At 33.8% G+C, this 24,538-nt stretch overlaps 2 protein-coding genes across 2 annotated transcripts in view; one reads left to right on the top strand and one right to left on the bottom strand.

Annotated features, from left to right (window-relative positions):
* Window positions 1-24,538, top strand: part of mat2aa (methionine adenosyltransferase 2Aa) — a 46,216-nt gene that overhangs the window by 14,144 nt on the left and 7,534 nt on the right. The gene's annotated exons all lie outside the window — the stretch shown is intronic.
* sftpba (surfactant protein Ba) lies at window positions 150-7,421 on the bottom strand. Its single transcript, XM_028462335.1, has 10 exons — window positions 7,231-7,421; window positions 7,105-7,154; window positions 6,416-6,490; window positions 5,480-5,608; window positions 5,303-5,407; window positions 5,149-5,229; window positions 2,820-3,003; window positions 600-658; window positions 444-509; window positions 150-366 (listed from the first exon to the last, which is right to left on the bottom strand). The coding sequence occupies exons 1-9, from the start codon at window positions 7,283-7,285 to the stop codon at window positions 453-455; spliced, it is 795 nt and encodes a 264-aa protein (XP_028318136.1). The 5' UTR covers window positions 7,286-7,421; the 3' UTR covers window positions 150-366; window positions 444-452.

Below are 24,538 nucleotides of genomic sequence, written 5' to 3'. Positions count from 1 at the left end.
TTTACTTTCACTGGCATCACTTGCGTTTGAAGAACTGATGATAAGCAGCAGTCACGCATCACACTAAAGGTCAAATCATCTGTTCACATTGGTCTGATGAGTAAAAAAATAATGCAGGTTAGTGTGGAAAGAATGTAAAAATGGTATTGGTTCTATTTTCTTGAATCTTTATTTGAAATGAATAAGAAGCAGAAAAAAACTTTTTGCCCAAAATCAACACACAAAAAATACTTTATGTTAATGATTATGTATGCATCATACCTGTTCACACATTTTGAAGCAAACTATGTATATAAAAGTAAAAGAAATGGTCTTGATTAATTTTCATGGATGGATGTCATCCGGGAGCTTGTTCATAGTTCAAACCTGGAATAGAAAAACAGTCAAATACGTTATGTTTCATGCTTTCTGTGTATCATTGAAAAAGCAATTGAAGAACTAACCTCTGACTTTTAGATAGAGTTGGATTTCAGAGGCTTCCAGTCAAATCTTTGGCAATAGAAAAAATTCTACAGAGAGTTCCCGTTATTAGTACTGATCATCCATAAAATGGAATGGTTTTATATCTATATATATATATATATATTTAAGTTACTTACTCCACATTTGACAGCAGTCTGGACGTCTCTGCACCTGTAGGTTGGCACAGTGCAGGGATCTGTGAGTATAAAGGAAGCATTTGAATCAGAAATATGAACTGAAACCTTAAACATTTTCACGCGATGAACACTTTTACTTGTCTGAAAACAAAACAGACGCATGAAATTACTACTCAATACCTAAATAGATAGTGCTTGAAGCTGAGTTTCAATTTTATCTGCAGTGGTTCCTCTAGGAAGACCGTGTTTTGTTGTTTCGGCAGTTCTTGGTATAAATATGTTTTGATTGATGTGTAATCATACATATCCTTTTGTAACTTTGCACACATTGGTACATTGTGACTGGTATGGTTGTTGTTGAATCTCCGTTTACCACCTGAACTATCCCAAATGTTATTTTTATTGAGTCAAGTTTTATGATTTTTTTTTTAATGATATAATTTTAATTGTGCCTACTTATATTTTTATTCTGTGTATTTTATTTATTTACTTTTAATTTACTTTGTAAATTAAGTTTACTTTTTCTTTAAACGTGTATAGCTACATATATCTATGGGTATGTGGGTGTCTATATGCATATATATATATATATTAGGGATGTCCCAATACAACTTTTTCACCAATATTGCAGCCTTGATTATTGGTCGATATTGATCCGATGCGAAATCAGCACGAATCATACATACTTTTATTACTTATTTTGTAGTGTGGCATGTTAGAAAAGGTTTGATCAAGTGATGTTCCTCAAACAGAGAACAATAGTCAGCAACAGTAGGTATGAGAAAAACTGACCCATTTATTATTAACCATTTAGTTACATGAATATTAACCTTCAACATGATATCTACAGTATTCTACAAATGAATAAATATAATATATATCAGAAATTTTAGATGCAGTCCGATAAATTCCGATATTCGTTTTCTGGCCGATAGCGAATCAGGACACCCCGATTATATATGCGTACATTCTAATTTGGTATGACACCTTTTTTTTCTTCTTTTTAATTTCGTGGGTATCAAATATGTATTGCTCTGCTTGTCTATTTGGAACACCATTGTTGCTATAATTCCCAGTATTACTATCAATAGCAAAGATGCTGGAGGCATCCTCGCTATTGATATTCGTTTTTTAATTTTGCTATTGCTAGCTTAATGCTAGGATAATGCTAATGCTTGGTTAGTGCTAATGCGAGGTTAGTGTTAATGCTAGGAAAATGCAAATGCTTGGTCAGTGCTAATGTTAGGTTAATGCTATATTGTGAGGCTAATGCTAGCTCATGCTAAGCTAATAATATGCTAATTAGGGGTGTGTATTGCCTGGCATCTGGCGATTTGATTCGTGTCCCAATACATAGGTCACAATACGATACGATATATATCCCGATATTAAAGTATAAGGTGATTATTGCAATTTATATGTATGTATATATATATATATATATATTTATATAAAAAACTTCAGAAGCAACTAATCTGTAAATGTGTGCACCTTCATGAGAACATTATGTATGAAATATATTTTATTGGCACATTTTATACTCAAAACATTGGGCTTTAACATGCCATGTGCCAACAAGTTAAAATAAAAAAATAACATACAATCTGCCTGTGGCTTTTAAACCAACTTTAACTTTAGTGCAACTTAACTGAAGTATATGCCAAGAATAACAAATACATGCAGAAACTTAGTACTTTCTTTTTAGATTTTTTTATTTAAAAAAAAAAAAAAAACACAAGTATAATATACAGTATATACTGTATATATATAAATAACAAAAAAAATCGATATGGATGCATTTTGAATCAATCCGAGAATCGCGCAACGTAATATCGCGATTTATCGCCAAATCTATTTTTTTTTCAACACCCCTAATGCTAATGGTAGCTAAAGCTAATGCAGTGTGACGCTGGCCACACAAATATTCACACACACAAATATTCTTGTTGCTACTGTTGCTATTAACGTTTTTAGTTTATCCTTGATCCTGTTGGTGTTTTCTTTTTTTTTCTATTTGAAATGCACGTAATTACTATACCAAATGGGAAAATCTTTGTTAATTGAGTGGCAAAAATGTGTATTAAATAGAGTTTTGAAAATAAAAAAACGTAGATAGATACAAGCCATTTAATTACAACTTGCATTAACAGGAAGTTGATTCAGTGATTTCAAAGCAAGTTGTTTGAGATGAGGTTTTATTGATGAAGAAGCAGTACTGACCGGCAGACAGAGTTTCCTGGCCTTTACACACTTGGAGGAGAGCACAGACAGCCTGGGGAGTGGCATAGCTCAGGATGGCCTCAATCACTATCTTACTGAACCTCTCAATGATGATATCGCACTGGTTACGGTAGGAGGGTGGAAGGAGCTGACAGATCTGCTCCAGGAGTTGAACCACAGCATCCTGTAGATTAGAAGTAGAATGCCTAAAGCAGGGTTTGGGTCTATTATTATTGTAATCATGTAATTGATAATCAATTGCAGTTATGATTTAATATAAGTGTAGTTGTAAGTAAAAAAGTTATTGCTGTTATGATCATAATTTAAATTGAATTTAATTCAGATAATTTACTTTGTAACTGGTATGTAATTTCTAGAAAAATTGTCAATTGCAATTTAATATTACAGTTCTATGGCTTACACATGCGGAGTTAACCAATACCTGTCATTTTACCATTTATTTTAATCAAAAATATTCAAGTCTAGCGGTATACCGACAGAAAAAAATGCTCAGATGCCCACACCAAAAATATTTATATAAATATTTTCATTGATTAGGGAAATAAATGTAATTGCATGATAATATTTTTTGTGTGTATTTTACTGCTGATTTAAGACATCATTAGAGGTGCGAACAGAAGACATAAGAGGAAAGTTATGTTTGATGGGGTTATTTATTTCAGGCTCAGTAATTGTGATTTATTGTAATTTAACTTTAGTAATTGAGAATGTAATTGTATTTGACTTTCAGGGAAAAAATTAATTATCCCTCGCCACAAAATGTGAAAAGGGGATATAGGTTTGATCTCCGTCCGTCCGTCCGAATCAATACCTTGATGGAGTTCGAAAATGAGAAGTGCGCAATTATTTTTTCTGGAGTTATTGCCCTTGTTCTGTTTTTCTTTACTCTGTTTGAGGTATCTTTAAAAGGAACAGCTTTTCTCTGAAACCGTTTAAGATAGGATAACCAACTTTGGTGTGTGGCTTCAGGGTATCAATACCTTGATGGAGTTTGAAAATGAGAAGCGTGCAATATTTTTTCCAGAGTTATTGCCTTTGTTCCGTTTTTTTTTTTTTTTTACTCTGTTCAAGGTATCTTCAAAGGAGACAGCTTTTCTCAGAAAACGTCTAAGATAAGATAACCAACTTTGGTGTGTGGCTTTAGGGAATCAATATCTTGATGGAGTTTGAAAATGAGAAGTGTGGGCAATTATTTTTTTTCTGGAGTTATTGCCCTTGTTCCTTTTTTTTTTTTTTTTTTTTTTACTTTGTTTGAGGTATCTCCAAAGGGGACAAATTTTCTTAGAAAACATTTAAGAAAGTTAGTAATTTTATATTCTGGTGTGATGATATTTTTTTATGTATAAAGCTATAATTTAGATTTAGGACATTTAGGAAAAGGTTGTGAGTTACTGTATAATGACAACCAATCTGGCGGGGGATGTTGATGACTGTCTTCTTGTTGCAATTGTACAAAATGCCGGTCACTGTAATCATAATTGAGTTTTAATTGAACATGGATAAATGAAGACGTAATTGTAATTGAAAAATGTAATTGACCCCAACCCTGGTCTCAAGTGATCGAATAAACTTAGGAGTAACAAAGTACAAATACTTTGTTACTGTACTTAAAGTAGTTTTTTTTGGAATCTGTACTTTACTTGAGTATTTATTTTTTTGGCGACTTTTTACTTTTACGTCTTATTTTTTAAAACAAATATCTGTTCTTTCTACGTCTTACATTTTAAAAATGAGCTTGTTACTTTTAAGACCTTGTCACTCAAACTTAACACGTCACTGCAGCGCGACTCATTTTCTTACCAAAAGGGCACCTCTCCATTCCAGAAACCTGGAGTACATGATTCTCTTGAGTCTAAATGAAAAATGTTGGTAGTTTGAGCTTTTTTTTTCTCTTTGGCAGGTCCCTTAGTTTTATGGTTAACATGTTTTTGCTCTGGGTTTTATTGAGTATTTGCATTTATTGATTCTTGACACACATTATATTTACACATTTGTATCTATAATGAGTGCTAAATTCTCCAGGTGTTCAAAGGTAAAAGATTTAACTTGTTTCCATGTACCAGTTTTCTACAAATTCATAAAAAAGTAAAATATATGAAATTTGCTGGTTTAGAAACCCTGTCTTATTATTGAAGGGATGTTTGTTTTACTTTTTTACTTAAGTACATTTAGTAGCATGTACTTTTGAGTCATTCTTTATTCAAGTATCTATATTTTACTTGAGTACTGACGACGAGTACTTTTGGCACCTCTGTCTACACAATGAAAACCTGCCTAATCAATTTCCTGGCTGTGAAACGTGACTCACCTCAGTTAAGTCCTTAGGCAGCGAAGCCTCCAAAGTCTTCACGATGAAAATACAAAAAGTGCATTGTGTGTTGGCTTCTCCCTGTTTCAACAACAGAATGAGACACAACATCAATTATCTTCATCAGTGTCTCTTCATGATGCCCTTAACTCACATTTATATTGGTCAGGGCAACCTGAAGCACCTCCTCCATGAAATAGTCCGTCTGTTTTCCACCCGAGTGACAGAGTTTGATTTTTTTGCAGATATCTGCAGGTTTCTGCAGAGGAGACAGAAAAGGATTGAGTGCTCATCAGTAGCACCCATAACGTGAAGAAAAATTCAAACTTACAACCAAACTTGTGATGAAGCTGATGGCCATTGGAAATATCTTCTCCACTTCTTGCTTGCAGATTGAGACAGTGGCAGCAGGTCCAGGCAGAAGGTCACACACGCTTTCAATGCTGCTCTTCATTTTCGTCTGCAACAAAGCCGTCCCAAAAAGATATGGAGCCACGTTTGCTGAACATTATCACAGGATAAGTTGGAACAGTATATGCATTTTGCACATCCTCACATATAGGAAAGTGAGAAAGTTACTGTATAGCTTCCACATTTGAGACTCGTGATGAACAAAGCTAAGTTTGGACAGCCCATGAAATGATATGTTAAGGTTTCATTTATTCATACAACTTTTTTTTTAGGAAATTTACTTTGATCCCCTGATATTTTGACTAAATTAGTATATCAAATGCAATTTATTAATACAAATTGTAAGGTGGGATCAAAAGTGCCATCTTATATCTAGCTTTAGTCCTTTGATAAATAATTTTAATTAGTTTTAGTCTTAATTTTAGATATCAAATCTAATTTTGGGTTTGTTTTACTTTCAGTCAACTTTTTTTTTTAAAGCTTTTAGTTAACTAACATTTCTTCTATTTACATTTACTGGCCTGAGATGTTCTTGCCAACACTAGAGATTAACAAAGCCTTATAAAAAATGTACAACAAAATTATTATTATTAACAGTGATACAAATTACAATATTGGTTGCCCTTTCTGGTTACAGACACAAAAACCCTTCAAGAATGTATAAAACAGCTCTTGGAATTTAAAGAATGTCTTTTTTTTTGGTGAAAAAATGTTTAATCACAAAATCCTGCGGGAACTTGTGGTCTTCCAGTGTGTATTTTATTCTTTAGATATGAATAGAGACTTAAGCAGTGCTGATAATATTATCAGTGTGCAAATATGAATCCTAAGGACAGTGTTTGCTGCCCTGACTCACCTGGATGTCTGGATTAGAAAGCAGGTCTGCGAGGAGTTCAAATATTTGTGTGCAATCCTTGCAGACATCCCCATTCTGGTCAGAGAAATAGGTGCTGTCACTTTAAGGTCACATGAATCAAAGCCTGGCAAATACTACAAATATGCAATAATATAGTTTCATTATCCAAGAATATGGAGCTCAGATTTACTCATAATGTAATGTATAATTGCCCAACAGCTTTTTGATTGTACACTTTAGAATGTAGATCATAATTGTATATACTTGCATACTTATATTTTCATGCATATTTACAAACATTTTTGATTCCTTATGTTGCTATGATTATTGTTTTTGACTCAATGTTCCCATGTTTCGGTGGGTTGTGTACCATTGTTCCTCGTGACCTGACAAAAACAACAGCATCCTGGTACTTAAACAGTGTTATGATAATACATTTTACACCAAATATTAGGGAATACAAATCTCAATTTCTCCAAAATTAGAATATTTGGTCATTTTTAGCTGGTTGTAAGTAGATTAAATTCAACTTTATTTAAGTAGTGCTAATTACAACAAAAGTCATCTCAAAGCGCTATAATAATAGATAATGCAGTGCAGCGAATGGGTCAGACTAATATCTGTAACAAAGAATTTCTTTGAATAGAAAAAGTTATGATTGTCTATGTAGAAAAAAAAAAATCACTTACGTTTTCCAAATCTGGAACACTTTGCACTTCATTGGTATTAAGAGTGAAAGCTGAAAATAATCATACAAATTAAAAAATCACACTGAATATTCATTTAAAAGTATGATTCTCTTATTAGTGTCTTACCGCTGCCTTTGAGGCCAGTAGAGAGAAGAAGCAACGCAACTGTAAGGAAGACCATCTTGTTCTATGTGGATCAGGCTTTTGGATTGAAGTCCTGTGTTTTTACACCTGAGAGGGAAGTACCGTACAAACGCAGCTTATATTAGCCCTGGCCCAGCCGCCTGCCTGCTGCCCCCACCAACCACTGAAAATGTATTGTACCGTCAACGCTTTCTTCTACCTTCACTTCTTTATCTGTGCTAATATTAGCTAAGTGTGATACTCAGTTCCTCACAAGCCGAGAAAAAAAACAAACTTATTGTACCTATCCTCATGTCTTTAATTATATATACACCAAAATATAGTTTGAGTTGCTAAAAACCAGCAGACTTCAGATATAACTTTCTTTTTTAAAGGATGCACATTTAGGGCTTTGGCAATATGAAATGCATGCAAAAACGACCACTGAGAGGAGTTTAAATATCAGGGACTGAGTGGCTTAGTTTGCAATAAAATAAAAACGTTTCTTTGGCTATAAGATTTACAATTTTATTTGAAATATTTATTAATTTCCCTGCTGTCTTACTAGGATGGCCAATTATTGTTTGTGTTGCACAGTTGCTTTATAGACAGATTCAAACCATGTTGGCCCCATATACAGTATTTGCAGGGTTTGCATGTTCTCCCTATCGACTGTAAAAAGAATGGACGGGACAAGCTCCCTGGTGGAGTGAAGCTTTTATTTTTAGAGCTCCCTCTGCTGACTGGCTGCAGTATAGGTCATAAACCCCACCTCCCCAATGATAACAGATTTTCCAAACCTAAACTCTGCTGTGATCATTAGTAATTATCACCCTAAATTGTGTTCAAGTGCTCATTTTTCTGTGAAGTTTGTTTTAAATAAGTTATTTGAGGTTGAAAAACTGGATTTTAAGTCATATATGACGATGATTGACAGCCACGGATCTTGCGTAGGTCTCTTTGTAAATAGCAGTTACGTCGTGAAGGAAAGCCGAGACACCATTTAACATTTCCGTTCAGTTTTTTCATCTTTTTTGAACTTTCAAAATGAGTTTTTCTGCAGTAAACTGTTCTCACCGACCTGTGGAATCTAAAGGATCTTTGCAGTTTTTCAGAAACTTATGTTCCAGGCGTATCTCGGCTTGTACAAGTCAACAGGGCAGTACGCTAAATGAGCACGGCGCGTTACCAGGGCTCCTCCCGCCGGACCCTACTGCGCAGACTCTGGCTCCAAAATTGTGAGATGGAAGCGACCCTAAGCGTCGTATTTTGGCTTCAAGAATGTTGAGTGGGAACATCTACAGTGGGCACACACTGGTTCTCCCTGAGTGTGTTGGTTTTAATGGAAAGCCGTTTCAGCATAAATTTCATATCAGTTATATCATAGTTAAACCTGCTAACCATAGTTTCTGAGAAACGTCTCGATGTCCCACCCTAAACCGCTCCATTTCCTCCCACTGCCTTTCCTAATCTACCAGAAGCCACGCCTCTACTTTTCTGCACGAGCATCGCGGAGCATAACGTCAGGTAAGAGCCAAAATCATATTTACATGTTTGCTGTTGTGATGCGTGGCCTTGTTTCAGTGCACAGTTCCGCATTCACTTTGATTGACAGTCTCCAAAACAGGAAGTCAAAGCCTATTGGCGGTGATGGTTTCCATTTGTATAGGGGTCTGTAGGATGAAGGAGGGACTTATTTACATTAATGTATATGAATGACCACTGGCAGTAGACCATAGTAAAAGACTAGTTAGGTATTTTTTTGCATTTCAAAAGAATCAAACTCTGGATTTCAGCTTTAAGCTCCACCAGGACTCAAATTTAGAGTACTGGTACTCAATTTTGGTTTACTAGTGCGCGATTACACTTTACTAGTAAAGCAAAGATCCTCTATTGGTTGGCAATTTTGTGTCACTAGTAAAGCTTTGAGTTTTAACTATAGTAACACATTTACTAGTATTATAATTCACTAAATGTTGTCTACTAATAGAGGATTTTGCTTTACTAGTTAAGTCTAGTGAGCCAAAAACCTTGACTAGTTTTGTTTTCTATTACTACCAGTCAGAGGTGTATAGAGTACTGATATATCCTACTCAAGTAGAAGTACTGTTACTTGATTTAAATTGTACTCAAGTACAAGTAAGTCATACATAAAATACTCAAGTAAAAATAAACAGTAGCTCAATTAAATAGTACTCAAAGTAAAAGTTTACTAGTTACTTTTACTGCCCAAGTTTATTTTCAGTAATAAATCTTGCCACGGTTCCCTTGCATACAGTAAACATCTCATGTATAAACTTAAAAAGGAAAAGATTGGATCTTAATGTATTTTCCACAAAGGCGTCTGTATAAAATATTTGCAGATTCTCAGACTAAGTATAGCTACATTTATGAACATTAAAACTGAGAAAATAACTCTCATACAGTAAATTGAGTATTTGTAATCCATTACTTTCACCTCTGCTACTAGTAAACTTAAATTCTCACTGGCAGTATTACTAGTAAAGCCAAAAGATTCACTAGTACTTGTAGACCTAATGCAAATGAAGTAGGAAGAGTTATAATCAAATCGAGCACTCTGATTGGTGGTAATAATTTCAAAAGCCAATGACAAGCCTGGATTTGTTTTCCCTACCCTTTTATTAGCGTATATACGTAGTTTACTACTAGTGACACTTTTTGCTTCACTAGTAAAACGCACTGGCACACTAGTACTGTTATCCAAAATTGACTGTACAATACTCCTGTAGTCTAAAGTTGAGGACTAGTAGAGCTTAACTATGGCTGATAAAAGTGATATTAAATTTATGCTCAAACGGCTTTCCATAGTTTTATTCTACTTACCGTGAAGTTTAATGTTGACTATAAGCATGAACGTTGTCTACCTGTGGGTGTGTGTGCCCTATATACACACGTACACACAGGTGCTAGACACAATAGAGGGTTTTTTTTTTGTGTGTGTGATTTGTCACTGACAGGCTATGGTTGTGTATTTTTTTTTTTTTTTTTTTTCTGTTTTATGTCATTATTGGATGGGTACAGAACTGTGTGGCCTCAAAAGGTCAATAACACAATTAACTTCTCTTTTTGTAGCTTTCCAATTCAACATGTTTCTGCATTTACGGTTTCTAATTTCACTCCCATTTCCTTTTTTATTGGTTTCTGCACATGACCTAACATTTGGTGAACGCCCTCATTGTTTCCAATGCTTTGTAATAGAACTGTCTTTTATAGATCAGGTTGTACTTTTTTTTTTTTTTTTTTTTAAAAATACTTTGTTAAATTAATGTAACAACCAATGGTTGCTTTTTACCCAACCACTTTCCCACGTACAGATAAGCAGTCAGTTCAGTCAGTTCTCTGTACAAACCGCAAACCAAATATAACTCAAAAGGAGGTGGAGAAGACAAACAAACACCAAGATCTTTGTAATCATTGTGAAACAGGGAACCACAGAATTAAAATAAACTCTGCTGGTTTTGACTATTCTTTCGTGACCTCATATTTATGGACTATCCTACCTCTACGATTGCCAATGATAATAATGCTGAGGCATTACATAACAAATTAATAATACTAATTAAACTGTTGTTTATTTGGTTTGCTTAGAATAGCATTTTTATTGGGTACTTTTTTTTCACAAGCGTGGTTTTCCTGTGAACTAGGTGTTCTTAGGTTTGGCAGGGCGGCATCTCATTAAGTGTCTTTGTAATGACAGAATGGAATGTCCCTTTAGTCAAGTTTAATTTGGACTTTCTTGATACATTTTTTCCATTGTTGCCATAATAACCACACACAAATCGTCATACGTGACTGAAGCTTTGGGTTTGGTGTTTCGTTTCATGGGCAAATCAACAGATGTTTGATACAGTTGGAAAAGGATCCACCAACATGTGGATGTGAAGAAAACCCAACTCTTCTTAAGCTATAGTCGAACCAAACTCGCTCACACAATCACTCATTTCTCAAACTCTATAATTTTTTGGACTCTAGGCCATCTGCTGGAGACTTTAAACATTGGAGAAATGGAGGACAACCCTCTGAGAGTTCATACGCAGAAAAATCCTGAAGCTCTTACTCGAACTGGGGTCAGCAAACTATGGTTCCAGGAACCACTTATGTGCCATAAGTGGTTCATAAGTGGATCTTATAACCATAATCTTATAACCAAAAGGGAGGACATTTTTGCTCCAGATTAAAAATGTGAAATAAGCAGGAGTGTTGAAGACAGGGTTGGGGTCAATTACATTTACATTTTCAATTATCCAATTATTAAATTACGATTAAAATCACCAGCATTTTTTCTAATTACAATTAAATTGCTGTAATTTTTTTCATTCTCAATAAGTCAATTTCATATATGTTCTCAATTAATACATTTTAATTACATGTAATCACAATTACTGAGCTTGAAATGAATAATAAAAGTTAACCTTCCTCTTGTGGTAGCTTTCTGTTTGCATCTCTTATGATAACTGGTCCTTAAATCAGCTGTAAAATACACTAAAAACAAATATTTATCATCTAATTTATTTCCTATCCATTGGTTACCTTGTTAGGCTTCATAATCAATGGACTTGGACATGATTTTATATAGCGCTTTATCACCACACTGAAGCAGTCTCAAAGCGCTTTACATATCAGCTCATTCACCCAATCACTCTCACACACCAATGGGACAGGACTGCCATGCAAGGCGCTAGTCGACCACTGGGAGCAACTTAGGGTTCAGTGTCTTGCCCAAGGACACTTCGACACATAGTCAGGTACTGGGATCGAACCCCCAACCTCTCGATCATAAGACGACCCACTACCACCTGAGCCACGGTCGCCCTATGAAAATATAGGTTTTAATATCTTTTTTTTAAATGGTGAAATGTGGGAGAGCTGGATCTGAAACATATTTGAATAATGGCTAACTGGCGTAGAACTGTACATAGAACTGTAACATGGTTCCCCAGTTTTGTGCTAAATTCTAATTGACAATTTATATAGAATTTTCCTGGCAATTACAATGACAATTATCTGAACACAACTGCAATTTCATTACAATTACGTCAGCAACAGATATTTCAAGTTACATTGTAATTACTTATCAATTACACAATTACACATATAATTGACTCCAACCCTGGTTAATGGTCTTGGAGTATTAGCTACAGGGCATTTCACAGTGAAATGTGGACATGTGCAGCCTCATAGTCAGAAAGGCTGTAATTATAAGTTGTACTTTTCACCTACACAGCAATTATTGCCATACCTTGTGCTGTGTTTGACAGTAATTCATTGCTTCACATCACTTGCAATGAGATCCTAAGACCAAATCCTATGTTCAGAACACAATTTCTAATCAGTGTTGATTTTGTTGACCAAAAAAATGTCATCCTCGTCTTCGTCGACTACTTGTTTTAAAGTGACGATAAACCGACTGTGACTAATTTAAAGAAAAATACACGTCAACAAAAACAATATATCAAAATATAATGATATTTTCATCAAATTTCATGGGACCAAATCCTATCAGACCTCATGTGACTATGTGGTCGTCTTCTGCAGTGATCACATCAAATCTGACCCAATATCAGGTTGATAAATGGTAATTGAATATTAAAAAAAAAAAAAAAAAAAAAAAAAGGCATAAACTCTTATGCACTACTAAAATCTTGATGTTATTTAGTTCAGTGATTCCTAACCAGTGGTACAGGAGCACATTGCAGGGAGTACTCAAACATTTATCAATCAATGTAAAAAAAAAATAATGGGAACATGTTCCTCATTAGTTTTTAGGCTATATATATTTATTTTTTTGACAAATTTAGGCAAAGGCAAGGCAAATTTATTTACCCATTTCAAACTCAAGGAAATTCAATGTGCTTTACATGATTAAAAAGTGCAACAGAAAACATTTGACAGTTTAAAAATCAAAGAACATTAAAATCAACAGTAAAAACATTTAAAATCAGCAGTGAAAACTCAAAATAAACAATAATCTAGCTATAAATCAAGGTTTTTGTGTGTTGCTTGTGCACGTGCGTGTGTGTGATGAAAAAGAATGCGTGCGCGCCCTTTCATTTTCATTTTATTTTGCGGGTACACACACAGAAGATAAGCACCCCTGCACTAAATGTTAAATGCTAAATAAATTGTTTTAGTTGTATGAATTTATGTGTCATTTATCATGTGCATGTCCCATAGAATTAAACCAGGCAAATTGCACAAGCTATTTTACTTTGCACCTGTACATATAGTATGTACACCTCTATGTACATCCAACCTTCAAACACATACTCATTCAAACACATGAATACATACTTTCGACGGGCACTGTACTGGTATTATTAAAAAATAAAAATATAAAATCAAAAATTTACTACAAACTAAGATTAGTATTGTCCTTTCTCGTAATTTATTGAAACAGGATTAATGTATGCTGTAGAGGCCATTTATTTACACTTCTGAAAACAGGATATAGGCTATATTTTACAAAGAAGACAGTGTTTAATTGCTAATGAAGTAATCACATGAAAGTAAAAAAAAAAAAAAAATGCACTTAAGTGTTTTTGAGTCTGTATTATTGAATTTGCAGTGAAGATTAACACTGCTGCTGCTGATCTGTGTTCTCTTCATAGAGTTAATCAGATTGACTATGGTTCTCTTTATATACAGGTATATATACTGTATATAGCTTTGTTTGCCATCTGCAGGCTTAGAAAGAAAAAAGCAACATTTTACTGTCATCCAACATATATGAGATGCAGCTTGGCCAATTCCTCAACAAACATAGTCAATATAACAGGAATTATTTATAATAATTTAATAAACCTATACTGTAACATTAATTGTGACACAAAGTTCTGATTCATTTTTAATTATCGGCTTCACTCAAATATACAATTTTTTATTTTATTTTATTTTTTTTAATTTAGTCTTCAGAGGTCCTTTCAGTTATAGCCTATAGTGTAATTAACTAATTTATCCTACATTTTATTCAACTGTATCTACAGTATATTAAGTTGACTAAAATTATTTTATTTTTCTTCTTTTATTTATTTATTTTTTACATCAATTAACTAGCGTTATCCCCCTGCCACTTGCATAGCCCTTTGTTTAGCATAGATATTACCTCTGATTAGCTCATGTTAATTAGAAACTGGTTACAATACATTGGTTCTGATTGTATTTAATCTCCCACTTCCCTAATGGCTTTGCAAAATAGACTTGCACTTGACATGCGTCTTGCAAAGGAGGGTTGTGTTTGCACAATGTTTAATAATGACTGTTTTCACTTCCATCTGTTCTAGACAAAGTGGGTATTGTAATGTATGCAGATGACTCAACTGTCTATCTCTCAGACATAAATATCGCTATTGTGAATACATTTGTTGGTAAACAGGATCACTATTGACAAACTTGCACCTCCAGACTATTTTGGGACTAGCAGGTACAAAAATTGGTCAATAAAATGGGAAGTATTTAGTTTCTTATTAAAAGATGTACAAAGTATTTGTCATTGAAAACAGTTAACAAAAACAAACAATTCAAGCTTTGTTTTCTCAGTTAGATTGTTATGTAGTCTGGTTCAGCAACCTTAAAAAGTTGCAGCTGTTCCAGTTCCAGAACGAAGCTGCACGAGTGGCTCTGTCATGTGCAGGGCACAGGAGAAATGTTGTTAAAATCATGCATAAAAATCTCATAACAGAATCAGAATCAACTTTATTGGCCGTGTAATGTACAGTATGTTATACACACGAGGAATTTGACTTGGTGAACTGTGCTCTCTCTAATAATGTAAACATTAAATAATAACAATCAACTAGAAAAAATCTAAACATAAATATAAACAGTAGTTAGACTAATATGTGCAAAACTAAATAAAATAATATAACAAGATAACAATAACAAGATAAGACAATAATAATAATAATAATATGATAATAATAATAATAATATAATAGTGCCGTAGTGCAGTGATGAGTAGTGGAGGTGAACATTTAAATTAAATATTATGTACATGAACATTCTCAGTGTCAGATTGATCCAGGGTTGTTATGTTTAGTTCCAGGGTTATTTCACAGAAACAGGTCTGACACTCTTTGGCTGTTTAGTGTTGATCAGAGTGACAGCCTGGGGGAAGAAACTGTTTTTATGGCGGGTTGTTTTGGCGTACAGTGATCTGTAGCATCTGCCAGAGGGCAGATCGACACCAATGATCTTTTCTGCAGTTCTGATTATTCGTTGTAGTCTGTGTCTGTCTAGTTTGGTTGCAGATCCAAACCAGACAGTGATGGAGGTGCACAGAACAGACTGAATGATGGAGGTGTAGAACATGATCAGCAGCTCCTGGGGCAGGTTGAACTTCCTTTGCTGTGCCTTTTTTCTAGTTGTGTCTATGTGGAAGGTCCACTTCAGGTCCTGTGAGATTATGGAGCCCAGGAACCTGAATGAGTCCACGGTAGCCACTTTGCTATTCAAGAATGGTCCTTTTTTATTTATACCACAAGCTTTCTTTCAGTACAGAAACCCATCATTATTCAACTAAGCATGCAATTAGTGGTTGTTTTATTTTACCCAAAGTAAGAGAACTTCATTAGTACAGCACTCAGTAATATACAGAGTTATGCATGAATGGAATTCATTAAAAAATGACACAAAACAACATATTACCATATTTATGATTTTTAAAAAATCCTTAAAACGTATGTCATTAATGATCATATAGTTATAATAAGAGTGGAATAATACTCAGATACATATATTGAGTTTAACTTTAGACACCAACTTGTGCACACATACTGCTAAAGTTCTTGTTTACACTGATGATGTCAAAGTGACCCATTAGCAAGGCTCTATCTCCCTTCACCATGTCATCTGACGCTAACATCATCACCGCATTGATCAGACTTCGACCAGTAAATACATCACTGATGCATAAAGCAGTGTTTCTCAAATGGGGGTACGTGACCGCACTACAGGGGGTACTTGAGAGAGAAGAGTGTAGAAAATGACAAATGAAAGCATTAGAAATATGGGGTTAGTTAAAAATCATAATCCTACTAATCCCACAAAACAAGAACAAAAATGCACAAAATAAGACAAAAAAATTGACTGAATAATAAAAACAACAGACAAACAACAACAAAATACACAAAATGACGCCAAAAACACAATAACTAAGAGAGAAAAATACTTACTATTACCATCAACACACAAAATGTCAACAAAGACTCACTAGATTTGAGAAAAATACACAAGATCACTATACAAAATACACAAAACTAACAGAGAAGCATACAAAACGACATAAAAAAAATCACACAACACCAAAAACCCAGGGAATAATTTAAATAATACCAACAGTCACAATTATTTCATAGAGTAATTTATTTCATGCAAGAAAAACATTGATGGTTGTAGCAAAAAGATGCACTACAGGTAGAGTCAACTTCTAACAACAAATGCAGACATGGTAGAAAAGAATTATTGAAAAATGCCAAACGTGAATGGAATAGAATTTTAGAGGTCAGATAGATAAGGACTCACTTAATTTAACCTCCCATTAATCGCTTACATTACAACCAAAACCGCTTACAGCCATTAATGCAAAAAACAATATTTAAGGTCCAAAACGACATAAGAAACAACCACACGACACCTAAAACCCCAAGAATAAGTTAAAAAATACCAACACTACACAAAAACGACAACAGAAATACACAAAATAAGATTAAAAAAAAAGTACTGAATAATAAAAAGAACAGACAAACAACAACAAAAATACACAAAATGACACCAAAAACACAATAACTAAGAGAGAAAAATACTTACTATTACCAGCAACACACAAAATGGCAACAAAGAGACGCTAAATTTGAGAAAAATACACAAGATCACTATACAAAATACACAAAAATAACAGAAAAACATAGAAAACCACATAGGGAACAACCGCTCGACACCAAAAACCCAGAGAATAATTTAAATAATACCAACAGTCACAATTATCCCATATAATAAATAGAGTAAATAATTTCTTGCAAGAAAAACATTGATAGTTGTAGCAAAAAGATGCAGCAGGTAGAGTCAACCTCTAACAACAAATGCAGACATGGTAGAAAAGAAAGTGCAAAAAAGGAATTTGGGAGTTTTGAAACCTTGCACATGATGTTCAGAACAAGAAGCACAGCATGAAACCTACAAAACGTAAGGAGGTCAACATTAATATTATTACTATTATTCTTATTTTTGCAACAAACAAAATTTAAGGTCCTAAAATGACAGAGAAACATACAACACAACATAAGAAACAACCACACGACACCAAAAACCCAGAGAACAAGTTAAATGATACCAACACTACACAAAAACGACAACAGAAATACACAAAATGACACCAAAAACACACGCGCTAAGACAACAAAAAAAAAATACTTACTATTACCATCAGCACACAAAATGGCAACAAAGACACACTAGACACACAAGATCACAATACAAAATAAACAAAAATAACAGAGAAAAATACAAAACGACATAAGAAACAACCACACGACACCAAAAACCCAGAGAATAAGTTAAATAACACCAATACTACACAAAAACGACAACAAAAATACACTAAATAAGACAAAAAATATACTGAATAATGAAAAGAACAGACAAACAACAACAAAATACACAAAATGACACCAAAAACACAAAATTATGATAGAAATTATCTTGTTTAGAGCATGAACTGAAAATACAAGATTCAGTCTTGGTTTCACATCAGGAGGGAGATAACCGTAAATGTTAAAAACTATAGAAATAAATCTATTCAGAAAGCACTAAATACTGTACAAAATTAAATGTTGTTTTTTTCACTCATTAATTCCATCATTATGCTGTATAGATGTTGTTTCACATAATTCTGGGCTAAATGTTGTAATTGGATACAGGGGTTCTTGCATTCAAAAGTTAGAGAAAAGTGGTATTTGAGCCAAAAGCGTTTGAGAACCTGGTATAAAGGATCAACAAACAACTGTTGGCGTAACACAGAGCATCTTTATCTATTTTTAATTTGGTGATAAAATCCAGAATGTGAAGGTGTGCCTGTTGACGCTGATTTATTCCAGTATCGAAGTGTGCTTGTGAGTCATTTGTCATGAACCACGTAGAAGGACTTTCCTGAACTTTGACATGACATTGTTTCCACTGTTTCCTTCTGCACGCACCTCCATACTTTTTCTTTGTGGTTGAGTTTTGTTATGTTAACTCCTTGGCATGTCTCTGTATTGTACTTCCTGGATGGTCTTCAGAGGAGGCCAATTATTTTAGATTAATCGCAGCACATTATCTTACAACATTCCAGTTTGGAACGTTTGTAACAACAAATGCAGACATGGTAGAAAAGAAAGTGCAATATTTCATCCATATTTATTGAAAAATGCAAAAAGTGATGTTTAAACAGTGCTTTATTTGATAGTGAAGATATACATTCAAACATAGACCACGCAGTGGAATATTAGAGGTCAGACAGATAGAGAGGACTCACCTAATTTAACCTCCCATTAGCTGCTTGCAAAAACAACCAAAACCGCTTACAGCCATTAAAGCAAAAGTATACATTTAAAGTCCATGGTTAGGTTTTTTAATTTGAAATAGGAGCTAAAGTTGTGATGTTTGAGGAGATAAGGTCCAGATAAGCTGCGCTGAGTAATTTACTCCAAGGAAGAAAAAAAAAGGAATTTGGGAGTTTTGAAACCTTGCACATGATGTTCAGAGCAAGAAGCACAGCATGAAACCTACCAAACGTAACGAGGTCAACATTACTATTATTATTTTTATTATTATTATTATTTAAATGCACCAAATAGTCTTCCCACTACATTCCTTAATGTTAATATTTGTTAATTACCAATAAATAATAAAAAAAAAAACTTCACTGATAACTTTATAACTTAATATTTTTCAAGGTGAAGGGATTTCAGTCTTTTTGCTAAAGCTAAAGTCAATATTGAAAGTACTGAAGTAATCACACAAAAAACTTACACACAAAAAAGTATTTATTGAAAATGAAAACAAATCTTTAAGAAAACACAGATCTGCAATCTGTTACATGTTTATTTATACAACAATGCGACAGGTAACCAATAGTGTAACCGTTTAATAACAGTGTGGTGTTTCATTTACTATTTATTTGAAAGTGTTTTAGCTTTTTCACCATCTGCTGCTGCTGCTGGTGTCACTCCCTCATCCAACACGACAGGAACCGCCTGCACAACATAGTTAAGGTGTGTTCGAGGATTTTGTGGATTTCTCACCCACCACCTGATCACTATATAAACAGCAGATGTGTGGCACGTTGCATTCTCAGTGACTCATCTCATGCTTTGTTCTCATCCTTAGAGCTGCTCCCTTCAGGTCGCACGTTATGCTGAGGCTGTTGTCCTCCTGAACACTAAAAGGTTATTATAATTACTCTTTTTTGAACCACTATACCATTGTCCTAAAACATAAATAATATAAATCTGTTCACATATATATATATACACTTTATTTTATTTTTATTTATTATTATTATTATTTTTAACTTATACATAACATAAGCATTTGGCACCTTTTTCCATTTGCACCTTGTTATTCAGTTTACTTTGCAACCTCCTTGATTTCTGCGTGTGTGTGTGTGTGAGCGTGTGTATATGTATTATGATTAGTAATGTTTTAATTTATTATTATTATTATTTCTTTTATTTTTCTTTATATGCCATTCTTTGCCTTTCTACTTACCCCTCGGGGAAAGATAAAGTTTTTTTCTGATTCTGATTAGTTTAGTGTTTAGAAACCACATAAAATCAACCAAATCACCATTATTCACAGGAAAAAACAAAGAGACGTTCAGCAGGCTTAAGATCATAAATAAAGACAAGAAGTCTCAGAAACTAACCATGCATTCACCGACCAACACCAGAAAACAAACCGAATTAATAACTGTATTATTTATCACAAAAACACATTCCCATTAACGGTAATTGTAACATTTGAGCCCCATGAGCTCTATTTTAAAACTAATGGTGCATTTTTAGCATGTTTTTTTGTTGAACTAACCAGACTTTTTCCTATTTTTTCTTGTTTTTCTTTCAAAAACCTCAAATATAGGCCCGAGATTTGACCACAGATGTATCCTCATCCTTCTCCGTCTATGCCTTTGAGGGTCACGTGCATTTTATTTCACAAAAGAAGCAATAAAAGAAACGTGAGAAATAGTAGTGAGTAACGAAGACATCTATAGAAAAGCATTGGAGTAAAATAATACAAGAAAACCTATATTTGTCTTTCATTTTGTTACTGCAGAGGTCACAGTTTGAAAGAATGCTAATGACATTTCTACAGTTCAGGTGGAAATAGAAAATGTTTATTGTCTTTATTTATATAGCGTCTTTCTTACAAATTCAATTGTGTTTCAAAGTATTTCACAACATTTTGCTGAAACGATTGACAGAAGGTTCAGTGATGGAAAGATTTAGAAACGAATGCACACAGAAGTAATTTAATGAGAATTATTAAAGAGATGACAAATACGATATAAAAAATCAAACAATGTAGAGAAGGGAGGAATTTATAAAACATAAAACATGAAAATTAGCAGAAAAACAGTATAAAAGTTAAAAACAACAACAGTAAGAGATTTAACATATTAAATAATCCAGGGAATTCAATTGTAAAAATTATAAAGCAAAACATAAAAGCCAAATTGAATAAATATAGATTTTTAGTCTAAACATTCTCAGCTCTCCATCAGGTTGTTTCACCATCTTGGAGCATAAAAGTCACATTTTTTTTTTCATTTTTTCTCTTTGGAACAGCTAAAAGAGCAGTACCAGAGGATCTGAGGGTCCGTCTGGGTTCACAAACTAAAATTCTGTTGTACGTTGTGTATTATAACAATAAAAGCATTCTATTCTATTATAAAACCATCTCTGATTTTAAAAACAAACAACGCAAAAATGTAATAATATAGGAGTAATATGTGTTCTCCTTCTGGTCTCGGTCAATACTTTTGATGCAGATTTTTTAATGAGCTGAAGCTGATTTATTATATTTTTTTCATGAGCCTTGAAGCTAAAATTAAATATCACCTCAAGATTTTGTGCTTCTAGACATGGGTTAAATGTACACAACGACAGCATTTATCATGTTCATTTCTCATAATTTACAGTGATGATTTTATATTTCATCTAGTTTTGGTTTGTCCATTCTGCTACTGCAGTGTTTCAGGAAATACTAAAGCAGTGTCATCCTTCATAATTCTGTTATCACATTTCAGGTGCATTAAAGGTTATTTGATCTCATTTTACAGTTCAAGCCAGTCATTTTTGACTTGCTGGGAACTCCTTTTACCAGCAAAAACTACTGCCCTAGAGTTACTGTCTTAAAAGAAAGATTTTTGTTTCCTTATGGGTCTGTAAAAGCCCTCAAGTTGCCTGGGTTCATGCTTTTCCTCGCAGTGACTAATGTTTTGTTGGTTGAACTCTTCCTGGTCCACCTGCTTTACAGTAACAATTGGAATGTACTGTAATGTTTTGTATATTTATCAACAGTCACATTGTGCTGTATTATTTTGGCTGTCTGGCAATGCTGTAAAAGGGGAATGTTTTTTTTTTCTGTGAAAAAACATTTCTTCAAAATTCACCTTGTTGACTGAAAGCCAACCAGCCATGTGACCTTTAACTAGTTAGTGTACTGTTTTATAATGTGTTTTACTGTGATGTAATATCCTATTCTTTGTCTTATTGCTACGTTTTGTTGCTATCGGCCTCGGGGCGAGGGATCACGGTTGGGGTCAATTGTAATCGCAATTGCGTAACTGATAATGAATTACAATTATGGCATAATTAAATTGTAATTGAGTTTAGAAAATTGTCTGTGTAATTGTAATTGCCATGAAAATTCTATAGAAATTGTCAATTATAATTTAACGCAAAACTGGGGAACCATGATACAGTTCTTTGTACAGTTCTACACATCTTATCTATAAAGCAAGAAATGTCTGTCTGTGTGTGTGTGTGTGTGTTGGCTCAAATATGTCAGCAGTTTAGGGACAGATAGAGCTGAGACTTTCAACATGGCTGCTGCTTGGTTCAAAGGTGTGCGACATCTGATTTTTTTGGGATTGCAATGATATTGTTAATGAATTATTTCATAAAATTGTCCACCGGGAGTGGACAATTTTATGAAATTTCAGAACTGATGACATCATCACCTTTGATCACCACAGCCAATCACTCTGTGGGCAGCGGGGCAGAGAGCGGACTTTGTCCGGCCGGTGGCAGCCTGTTCCGGGCGGAAGTACCCGGGGCTGGGGTGCCATCCGCGTGCGTGCATGTGTGTATGTAATCCAGAATAAAATTTACACTAGGAATGAAGTGTTTACAAGGTCAGTTTAATGAGGATTTCACTTTTATTCTGAATTTAAGAGAAATTAAAGCTCCCATGTAAACCATCCATAAAAAAGCTACTTAACCTCCCACTGTTTTATAGCAAGACATAATTCCTCCAGGCACTGCGCTAGTATGTAGGTAACAATTATTAGAATATGTTGCATATCAAGCTTTCATACATTTTACCATTTAAAAAAAAAATAGAAATATACTGACACAAAAAAGGCTCAGACACCCACAACAAAACTATTAAAAACTATATTTTCATAGATTAGGAAGCCTAACAAGGTAACCAATAGATAGGAAAGAAATGAGATGATAGATATTTGTTTTTAGTGTATTTTACAGCTGATTTAGGAGATGCTAACACAAGAGGAAGGTTTAAATAGGTTATTTATTTCAGGCTCAGTATTTGTGATTAATTGTAATTGACCTTTAGTAATTGAGAACGTAATTGTAATTGATTTTCTGAGGGTAAAAAATAATTGAAATTTAATTGTGATTTTAAAAAAAAAGGCTAGCCACTGTAACCATAATTGACCCCAATCTTGCTATCAATGCAAATTGTCATTGTTGCTATAACTCGTCATATTTACGTGTATTGCTGTATAAATAGAACTTCATTAATATGCACTTTCCTTATCAAATAAACAAATACATTTTCTGCCTCAGCCCCTGGTGAAAGCGGTTGCTAAATGCTGCTGTTGACTAAGAACGTTTCAATCAGGGCCGTAGGTTTCTGCTTTTGGTTTTCTTCTTCCTCGTAAAATTGATTTGGACACAACTGTGAAACCGTGAAAGCTGTTGCAAAACGGAGATTCTGAGCTTTGGGAGAAGTAACTTTTCCTTTTAGTCTGACTTTGCTGATTTAATGCAAAAAATAACAATTATCATGTGCATTATAAATAAATCTATGGAAGCCCGTTTCCGCCACTAAAAAAAATTAAAAATCACCAAGGAAAGTCATAATTATGGGAAACAAAGTCATAATTATGAGATAGAAAGTCATAATTATGAGATAGAAAGTCATAATTATGAGATAGAAAGTCATATATATGAGTTAGTAAAGACATAATTATGAGATGTAAAGTCATAATTATGAGATAGAAAGTCATAATTATGAGATAGAAAGTCATAATTATGAGATAGAAAGTCATATATATGAGTTAGTAAAGTCATAATTATGAGATAGAAAGTCATAATTATGAGATGTAAAGTCATAATTATGAGATGTAAAGTCATAATTATGAGATAGAAAGTCATAATTATGAGTTAGTAAAGTCATAATTATGAGATAGAAAGTCATAATTATGAGATACTTAAACACATTTACAGCAGCTTGTTCATGTGGTGAGCTGACACTGAGAGATGGCTGATAAGACTTTCAAAGACTACTTTAGACATGGCTTTACAAATGATGAAATACTTTGTTTGCTTGCAAATTCACATAGAAATATGCTGAGTAAACGCAACCTTGAAAAGATACTTTACTAACTCATAATTATGACTTTGTTTCTCATAATTATGACTTTGTTTCTCATAATTATGACTTTGTTTCTCATAATTATGACTTTCTTTCTCATAATTATGACTTTCTAACTCCTAATTATGACTTTCCTTGGTGATTTTTTATTTTTTTTTAGTGGCGGAAACGGGCTTCCATATAAATCACTATAATTCAAGTTATTGTTTGTTAGTAGGAGTTATGCCTTACAGAGAGCATTACCATAAAGCTTTCAGTACTCAGTCAGCATAGATTCCCGTAACTTAGTTACTTAGTAAGGCGTTACTCTAATATGATGACCACTGGTTTTGGTAACGAGTAATCTAGCGTTACTATTTCCAAACCAGTAATCAGATTGACGTTAATTACCATAATCACTGAGTTACGGTAC

This window comes from Gouania willdenowi, chromosome 12 (assembly GCF_900634775.1).
Source record: "Gouania willdenowi chromosome 12, fGouWil2.1, whole genome shotgun sequence".
NCBI lineage: Eukaryota > Metazoa > Chordata > Actinopteri > Blenniiformes > Gobiesocidae > Gouania > Gouania willdenowi.
This window is presented reverse-complemented; position numbering and strand designations above follow the sequence as displayed.